The 10,166-nt window shown below is 44.0% G+C and overlaps 1 protein-coding gene across 1 annotated transcript in view; it reads left to right on the forward strand.

Moving 5' to 3' along the window:
• ARID1B (AT-rich interaction domain 1B) overlaps positions 1 to 10,166 on the forward strand; it is a 389,943-nt gene that overhangs the window by 346,716 nt on the left and 33,061 nt on the right. Inside the window, exon 11 of the mRNA XM_023532165.1 lies at positions 7,426 to 7,571. Within this exon, the coding sequence (XP_023387933.1) occupies positions 7,426 to 7,571 (146 nt within the window). The remainder of the gene's footprint in view (positions 1 to 7,425; positions 7,572 to 10,166) is intronic.

The following is a 10,166-nucleotide window of genomic DNA, read 5'->3' on the forward strand; positions in this document are numbered from 1 at the left end:
GAGTTCATTTTTGTATGATTGCCAGGACACAGTTTATAATAACAGCACAGCGGGCTTAACAAACCAAAATCACCTATGCAATGAAAAGAACATTCTTAATTATCAATTATCAGAATTGAAGCATCCAGATACTTTTGGCATTTTCTTCACATCCAGACAAGGATGGCCCTCACTTCAAAATCCTTGAGCTCTGTTTGTTCCCCTGGTTGCTTTGAGAGAGAAGGTGGAGACCAGTCAGCTGCCTTAGGAACAGCTCAAACCAGTTTACCTGCATCCAGGCAAAAAAGAAAGACTAAATCTTGAAATTGCACAATAGGTGCCATTTTAGCAGTAAGATCTAGGAGCAGAACTGAGAACAGGTTGAGACCGTCTGAGAAGTCCGCATGAAGTAGTTAGAAAGAGAAAATGTTTCTGACGTTGTAGGCTTTTAAGAAACCCAGGATGGAATATGCAGTAGTCCTCGGTGGTTGGTGGAAATAGCTTCACCAAGATGCAAAGGTGAAAATGCAACTTTTTGGAGAAAGGTGGAGACAAATGAGAGAAATGCCTTAGACACCAGAGACCCTGTGGCCACACCAGGTTATACCAGGAAGAAGCCCTCCTCCTCTGGAGAGTGAGCCCGTAAACACGTCCCTAAAAAGACCATTCTCGAAAAAAGACCATTCTCGAGAACGTGTTAACAAAGTTACCACGACCTCTCTGTTGAAAGGGTCTTTTTCACAGAGCTGTTGAAAACAGCCCATTCTTAAAGGAAAAAAGTAAAACTTAAATGTATCGATTACCAAAGAGTTTGGGGAGTTACTCGTTTTTGGCCGGAAAATGACTAAATGTAGCTGTTGCTTTGTCGGGGGCATTCTACCCATAGCAGCTTTCTGTAAGGAGGCAGGCTGCCTTGAGAAGAGATCACGTTCAGAGCGAGGAAGATCGTGGAGAGAAGACTCGGGCAGTATTGTAAAGGGAGGGAAGACGAACAGAAGGGCCCACTCTGCTCGTACAGCTCGGAGGCAGCACGCCCAAAGCCAAGCTCGTGGCTGCTCCGGCGTTTCCGTCATTGCCCATTCTCCAAACTCTGGTGCAAGCCGGACACCTAGGAGACACCTTGGTGCACCGCTCCTTTCCTCACAGTATCTCACTCATCACCAAGGCCCGCTAGGTTTGCCTCCAAGGTCTCACTTAGCTCTTTCCCGCTCCCCATGCCCGGTTCCAAGGCACCGCCATCTCTTACCTGGACTGTTGGAGTAGCCGCGCAGCCCGCTGGCCCTCCACTCGTCCTTCTGGCCTCCTGCCGTCCTCCCTTCCACAGTCAGAGACCACTGCCTTCTAAATACAAATCCTTATGCCATTCCTCTTGCTTAGCAACCTCTAGTCTTTTCCCGTTTCTCTTAGGACACAGACAAAACTTTACAGAACCGTAGCTTTGCATGGTCTGGCCCTTCCCTCCCTCTCCACTCTCCGTTCTTACTGGTCCTCCTCACTCCCCTGAGTCCCCTTTCTGTTCCTCAAGTCCCATCTGAGGGAAGGGCCTGGAGGGCCAGCATCCCTTCCTCAGGGCGCTTTTCCTCACTTCCTGTGTTAGGAGTACCCTGGCACACGCACCGCCTCTTATCGACACACCTGGCACCAGTCCACACTGGGTGCTCTGGTTATTTGACGTTGTTTGTTTGTTTTTGTTTTAGACCACCACTGTGCTCATTCTTACCCCTCTCCTCTCACACCTATCTTAAAACACCCATCTTGAACTTGAAATGATTGGAGAACTATCAACTAAATAGAAGGTACTTCTGATTAATTTTAGTTATTTCTACTATGTGAGCAAAAGGGGTGTAGTAGTTTTTTTTTTTTAACACCATGTGACTCTGTATTTTTATAGAACTCTACAAATTTTAAGTCACTGGTACTTCTCTTTGTTCTTTGTCTCTGGTTTAATGATACGAAGCCACTTTACCTCCACGGGGCTGATTCCTAGCCAGAGCCACTGGCTTGTTGAAATTATAACATTATTTTGCCATCAAAATGGCTCATGCATTTGTGTTCACAGGCATACTGGTGGGTCAGCCACCCCAAGGATGGGCCAGGGCTCAGCAGCTTTCTTTTCTGGTTTGATAGTGGTGTTCTGGAAACATAGGGAGTGTTTTTCTCTCCTCAGCTATGAGATTTTAAATAATCTCAACTGAAGTCGTCCTTGGTACTGCTTTCAAAGAGTAACTTAGGTTCCAAGTCTTTTACCAGTGGTGCTGGACACATATGAACATAGTGTGTGTTTATACAGCATTTAAAATAGGGTATCCTTTGTACTGTTATGTAGACGATTGGAGCTCTCCAAGAATAAACTCTGCTGGAATTGGGCTTTTTTGAAGTTCACGCTCCTGGTTTTGATAACTACTGAGTTTAAGTGGAAAAGTACCCCAAATTTCAGTCTTACGGGCTAATTTATTTAGTAAGTAATCTTTTCTGGTTTTGTAACTCAAACTACATCTATAGTAACAATCTGTATAGAGAAAGGTAGGTACATTTGACAGTCTTACAGTTTTCTAGTAAAGCATGCATCGCTTTATGTCTGTTTGAACGTAGGAGTGATGTTTGCAATGGATAAGCTAGAACTGTCCAAGAATGGAGCTTCTCTGTGTCTTTGCCTCTGGGACTTAAAGTAATGGCTTCACTCATGTGTTGTTGGTTTCAGAGCAGTTCTCTGCCTGTCCGTCCTCTTCTCCCAAGAGCTGTGTCAGAAAGACATTCATTTTCAAGATACATGTTTCACACTTCCCTGTTGATCACTGTTGAGAAAACATGGTGGTGATTGCTAAAATGATAAGGCCTAAAAATTCTTTTAATGAACCATAATCTACAGACTGTTTTATTTTAAATTTTATTACAGTTGACTTAAAAACAATATATTTAGAAATGGATTCCATCCTAATATTTCTAATTGCTAAATTCACACTGCGGTGGGAAGCTCTCTTCCAGTTTCTGCCTCCCCAGTGGACCACTGGAAATGATCACTTTAAATTGGCGTTTGCTTCTGGTTTTTTCCCCAAACCAGCCTTTTATTGGCAGATGAATGTGTGATGTTTGAGAAATCTCCAAAATGACTAAAGGAGAACTTGTAGAAAATCACGTGTATGTGTGCACCAGTATGTATCTGTGCGTATGTGTGCACGTGTGTGTGCGCTCATGTGTGTGTGTTTGTAGACTAGAAGCAGGACCGGGGGCGCTTTAGGGAAGTGCGTTCACAGGCCCCACTTCGGAATTACTTGTCTCAAGAACCCGGTTTTCGTCCTTGCATGACGGATCTTAAACCTTCACATCTAGTCCCAACGGAAGACTGCCTTAGACGCGGTTCTTCGGTCACCACGCAGCCCTGCGTGTTTTAGTGCCATCTTTGGCATTTCCAAGGCGGCGAGAGTGGTGCCCGCCGGCCAGACCCGCCCGCTGCGCGCACCCTGTGGTTTGTGCAGCGCCCACTGGGTGCCTTCAGGGGCGCAGCGTGACGTTATGTGTCTGTGCATCAGGCCCTTCCGGGACGTGATTGGGCCTTGGCTGCCGTGGCCCCCGCAGGTTAGGAGTCGGTGGCCACAGGGCAGCTGCGGTCTGCAGCAAAAGCCACCCGAGCCTGCAGACCCCCAGGACCCGCAGCCCATGGGCCCCAAACCGGGGGTCGGGGCGGTGCACACTCGCCTGGGGACCACTCACCTCTTGGCGGGGTTTACACGGAAGCGTTTCCCTCGCTTCAGTTTGAACTTTTGCCTGGGTTTGTTTTGTTTTGCTTGGCCCACTCTCGTTTCCTTTTGAAAAAAGAATGTGTCTCGTGATTGACCTCTTGGCTCCGAACTCCGCTTGGAACGTTCCAAATGTCACGGTGGTCAGAAGGGGTTTGGCCGTGAGAGTGTGGCCTCTGGGGGGGGCCGGCCCTGGGGTCGCAGGGGTCCCAGGGATGGCAGGCAGCCCAGCCAGGCAAGCTCTCCCCAGGCGGGGGCCACAGAAGTCCTCCTAGCAGCGCCGTGACCAGTCAGCATGCTCGGCTTAGGGGGCGGCCATCTCATGTCCCCTTCCACAGAACAAACTGTCCCAATGTCCAAAATTCAACAGAGAGCATTGGAAACTCTTTTTTAGTATTAAGCCCATCTTGTTCAAAATGACCCAAGTTTTGCCAGTAATTTCCAGAGCAATAATGAATAGGATTGCTTCTGTGAGGGCCAAAGCCTGGCTCTCTCCAGCATTCTGACAGGTGGCCGAGCGCTGTGCTCATGGCCACACGTGCCCTGCGTCCCTAGGAAGACTCGCTTCCCTCTGGCTCCGGCCCTGCTTGGGCACCATGTGGCCTGCAGCACATGAGGTGAACTGCTTCCCGAAGCCCATGTCCAGGGGGCTGTTGTATTTATTACTTCCACCACCTCTCACTGCGTCCACCTCGCTGAAAGCCCAGAGAAAAGCAGCAGTCTGATTTGTCAGCTTTCTCTGGCTAAAGAGGAGTCCAGTAGACAAATAGGTGTACAGAAGGCTGCTGTAGAACACTTGGTCTCATCAGGTGTCGGCAGTGGAGAAAACAGGTACACCCGTCATCTAGAAACTGGCTTGGGCAATTGCATTTTCTGCCACGTGGTTGCTGTGTGTCTTTAGGCAAGTTATTTAATCTCTCCGATCTTTATTATCTTTCTTTGTATGTGAGTGTAAATCCACCCACTTTCCTCCAGGAATTTAAAAAGTCAGATGTGTAAAGTGCTCAGAAATCATGCCAGGCATATTTGTAAGTACTTACTAAGCAATTAACGTTAAAATCGTTATCAGTCCCTTCATGTTCAGATGTAAAACCTGAGGCCCAGTGAGCCAAAGTGATGTGCTCCCAGATCCCAGCTGCAGTGGAACATGTGGCAAGTGGCAGAGTCAGACCCCTCCCTTTTTAACCAGACTCGCAGAAGCCGAGGTCATAGTTTAATTGAGGACCATTGTAACCAGCAGCTGACATCCAACACACCAACCTTTACATCTTTAGTTTTTTATTATTTTAAGGGTATTTTTAAAATCTCTAAAGTATACCATCGTCATCTCATGGTGATTGAAGATGGACAGAACTTGGGGGAGAAGTCATAGGTTAGGGTTAGGGGGGCCTTTGAAGTTACTTCATTTGACCATCTGCCTGGTGGATTTTATATCTGATTCTCTTTTTCATCTTAGTGATAAACAATCGGCTTAAGGAATTGTTAGTTTCATGTACATGTTGGTTATACTATGTGTGAAACGATTTGTTGGAAGCTTGAAAAGGTGGCCATCTTTCATGATTCCTGTTTACAATGATAAAAATGTTCTCTATCGATTGATTTAAAACATATTTTTAGTAGATGTCACATGCTCAGTTGTTCCTCTCAGGAGGCGTACACAATCTAGAAGAAACAAACATGCACATAAATTGTTTTAATGCACAAAAGAAAGTGCAGAGTGCTGTGAAAGGCACAGAGTCTGCAGAAGGCAGTGCTTCCAGGTGGGAAATGAGGACGGACTTCATAGAGCAGGTGGCCCCTCATCTGGGTCTTGAAGAATGGGCCAGAGTTGGCTGAGATTCGGAAGCAGTCAATGACTTGAAGTGGTCTCCAGAAAACACAACCTGTTCATAAGTTAAGGATGCTCTTCCTGTGATCTGTCTGCTAAGAAATTGAGAGAACTGTCCCAACATCTGCCACTTGTTCTTTTGAAACAGTTGCATAAATGCTAAATTGTCTTTCATTTGAATGAAAACACCTCAGAAAGAACCCAGGATATGTGAGTTAATGCCAGTTGCCTACATGCTGATGTTAAGACCCTTAACCATATAGAAATATGTTCGTGGCTGCTGGGCGATGCATTTATAAGTGTGTGATGACCCAGAGGTTAATCAGAAGCCACTGGATGGTCTCAGGTGCATTCATAATGAGCCGCAGTGGGGATTACAGTACTGACTCGGCAGTCCGTCATTATTCAAAGTGGAACCTCAGTGAGCTGAGCATTCAAGGCTGAACTAACACTCTTTTCTCCCAGAGCCGCACTCACACTACGTCTTTCAGCCTTCTAGAATGTTCTTTCCAAGCCATCATCAAATGTTAGCTTCTACAGAATCCCCGTGAATGGTTGTATAATTAAAAGGAAAAAAAAAAAACTCAAACCTTTGATACTTTTAATTTCCAACTTTTTCTACAAGCCAGAAAGTTTAATCCACTGAAAATAGCTACACGAAAAGAATAGTATGTTATTTTTTATTAATGACTTAATCTTTTAAAAAATCTCTTTAAAACTTTTTTACTATTATACATTGAGCCACCAAATGACAGTTTAATGGAGGGGGAGGGGATTGTAATCATAATTTGGAACAGAAAAACGAAGGTTTTGTGGACACTTTTTATCCCTCCTGTTAGTTTTTTTTTTTTACTCTTAAGAGTAAACATTCGTGACCAAAACTCTGAAAAGTTTTTTTTAAAGGTACAGTATACTATTAATACAAGAAAAGTTTGCCTACAATGTGAAGTCTTTAAAAGATTTTGCCACATTGTTGTCATCTGCTTTTGTTATAATTTTTCTGGGGGAATTAAACCACCTTGCCAATTAAGTCCTCCCCTCCTCCCCATTACCTACTGTTAGAGAAGTGACTTTGCATGACAATTGTCTCCTTCAGATGGAAGATGCCAGTGGTACTTTCCAAGAGTGAAGAGGTTTCCCTCAGTGTAGACACAAAAGTAACTGAACTAAGTCTCCAGAAAGATAAAGTCATGAGTCTGCATGGCATTTGGGGAGGGCTGGGCCTATTGGAACAGGAGCCTATTAGGGACACTTATAGCTTGGTCTAGGCACCTCTTCTTTTCCTGTCTTAGGAAAAGAAGTGAAGTCTGATGTTTACTGTGTAATTTTAATATAGGGAAATTGGTATGTTTTTAATAGCACCTGATTTCAGAATGAAAAATAATAGGGCTGAAGGGAGTTTGAGAAATGCTTTCTCTCATATTCATTATATCAGAAAATTTAGACCAAAGAATTTTTTTTGAGTAACATTCCCACACTGCTTATTTGTTTTTCATTTCTTGACTTCTATTTTTTGATGCAAGGATACTAAGTAATTTTAATAGATCTTATTGTTAGAAATTAATTTTGCTTGCTTTTGTAATTCCTGTTCTTATTTCAAGTTCTCCCTTTGTTGCTGATATTCCTCTATATAAATCATAACCTAGAACACTTAACATGCTTAAAAACACGTAATTTATTTGTGGTATATTATTTGGAATGTTTACATAGCGTATTACTTAGCTATAGAGTTCAGCCTCTCTCTCGAGGAAATAAATTATTTTGAGAAAATATGAAACATAGAAGCCCCACCCCTTGCATAAATGCATTGTGAGACACGAGGCCGGGACAGGCCACTGTGGACACGCGTGGTCAGTGCGTATGCTGTGCTCCTCTCCACAGGCAGGGCGGGTTTCCAGGCATGAATCAGAGCGGACTGATGGCCTCCAGCTCTCCCTACAGCCAGCCCATGAACAACAGCTCCGGGCTGATGAACACGCAGGTGCCACCCTACAGTGTGACGCCCAATATGGTGAACAGCTCCACAGGTAACCAGGGCTGCGCTCCCACTGCCCATCTGCTGCCCTCTCCCCCTCCCTCTCCTCCTTCCCCCCACCCCCTCCCCCTCCCCCTCCTAGGGCACCAAGCTGATGCACATAGCACATAAACCGCGCGCAATCGGATCCTGTCGCGGGAAGGGGAAAATACTGCTTGCCTGCTTCTTCGAAACTTGCTCAATCTGTGTCACTGTTTTGAGACTTGGGGATTACATGACATTCTATGCAAATAGTCATTCCGTGTGTGTGTCATGTGTGTGTGTGTGTGTGGGTATATTTCAGCTGCAATTGGCGATCGCTTGCCAAATACATACACTGAGTCTGTTCTGGGGGGCCGTGTGGGAGCACTGGAGGACCCCAGGACAGGTCCGTACCCTCCGCTCCTGGTGGTGGAGAGAAACATTTCAAATCGTGTTTCAGGGGAAATGATTGAAGGGCAGAAGGGGTGGGCAGGGATCGAAGTACTTTTTTCATTTAGGGAAATTCCCCTTCAGATGTACACATGGAAATAGTTCTTCCATAAGTGCCATTTGCAGGTTGTCTCTATTGAAAAATTATATATTATTTTTTAATGAACTGTTTTCAATTTTTCATTATGTTTAAATTTTTCAACCCACTTTATGATCTCAACAATTGCATTCTTACCAAATCCCATCTGATTAGTGCAGTTAAGAATATTCTACCAGTTTGTAGAAATATCCAGAACGTCCAGAATGTGCGAAACTCCTAACTATTCCTTAGACCTTGAACCACATCCTCAGGCCTGCTGACCACTTAGGCACTGTGAGGGCTACTCCTTAAAAGAGAAAACACTGTGTAACTCAATTGACCTGTTACTTTGTATCACTTATGAGAGTGATAGATGCCATTTTGGCCTAAGAGTCTCTCCTTTACTTAATACGGAGCTGGGAGTAGCCAGTTGGGTGTCCTACAATGCTCACTGTGGAGTTGGGGGTGTGGCGCCCCCTTATTCCCTTTTCTCTCTGGCTTTCTCCACCTTCCTGACCTCTCCATCTTTGACAGGCCACCCCAGAAGCTGTCGTTTCTTTGTCGGGCAGAACAGACAGCTAGAGACTGGCTAGCACCCTGTCTAGGCTTCTGAGTCATTGGCTTCTAGGGCCTCATTTAATAGTGCCTTTCCCTGATTACTTCTCTTTAAAAGTTTGTAGAAGAGGAAAAAAGAGAAACTACCGGTGAAAATGAAAGTTTTTAAATAACATAGCCCTTCCTGATGTTAAGCAGGTGGCCATTCATCCCAGGGGGGGTGGATGTTTTTGTATTTGCAGTGAAAAGTGAAAAACTCTTGAACAGTGTCAGTTAGAAGTTTCCCATGCCCTTCCCAGCACCACCCGGCTACCAGCGAATTCGGATTATGACATTATGTGTTTTGTCTGGCTTGCTGAATAAAAACTACTCAGAGCATTGAAACTACACAATAAATTTTCACCTGCTATTAGCAGTACTCATTTTTTCCTTTTTCCTTTGGACTCCAGAGCCACAAAAATAACCGACAGCAAACAGATGGCACTGTGCCCTGCCTAAAAAGATTTATGTATTTCTAAGGAAGAACCAATTTAATGGAGATTCACAGAGAGTTGTTTTTATTATTATTATTATTATTATTATTATTATTCAGCTAATTCAGCTATTCAGTATTTTATACAGAGGAAATCTGTTCAGTGAAAGGCCATTTATCCTCACGATCTTTTGTACGGGCCAGTAGTATATTTTTTTTATTGCATTGTGCATTTTAAAATATTGACTTTTTAATAATTTAAACGTTTGTCAGATTTTTTTCTACACATTTATGTGATTTTATTTCAGCTTTATTAAGTCAGATGCTGCCTGGTAGCAGTCATGCAGCACACCTGAGGAATATTGGTGACTTGGCATTGACCATGCCTCTTGATGGGTACACGTGCATCTGCTAGAACGGTGTCGCAGTCCCCGAGGGAAACAGAAATGGCAGCGGAGCCCAGGATGTCATAGCGAGCTCCTGAGGGGCATCAGAAGGTGTACCCTTTTCTAGAGATGGGCCAGAAATGACTCAGATCATCATTGCATTGGTCTTCATGGTTTGGTTCCATAGAGATAAGTTCCCAGTGATAATACCAAAGCATTTTCCCCCATCAGAAGATACTTTTGAAGAAAGTGAAGCTAATACAGATAATAGCCAAGCTGGCAGTGGGATTTTCTGAACCTCACTTAGCAGCTGATGCAGCTGGCGTTCCAGCACCCTCTTTGCTGAGTTCAGACAGTTGTGCTGTAGACAGTGTACAGGGCCAAAAGAAGTCCTCCTGAGTAGTGACACAGTTACAAGCTTCAGTGAGCAAGTAGCTATTTAAATGACATCATTGCAAGTATGAATGTGACCAGTATTTCTTAAAATGCTAGGGAAGTGGGATGGTAAGAAATGAGGATTTTTTTCCTCTAAAGGAGCTTTTTAAAAAAATTATTTGGATTAAAAAATTAGAATTTTGTATTACTGCAAACAAAATTATAAATCATCTATAACCTTGTTAAATACACCTTCATCTAATACATAGTGTTTATTTGTGTTCGTTTTATAGTATTCGTTAGCCATGT

Source organism: Pteropus vampyrus, unplaced genomic scaffold (genome assembly GCF_000151845.1).
Source record: "Pteropus vampyrus isolate Shadow unplaced genomic scaffold, Pvam_2.0 Scaffold78, whole genome shotgun sequence".
NCBI lineage: Eukaryota > Metazoa > Chordata > Mammalia > Chiroptera > Pteropodidae > Pteropus > Pteropus vampyrus.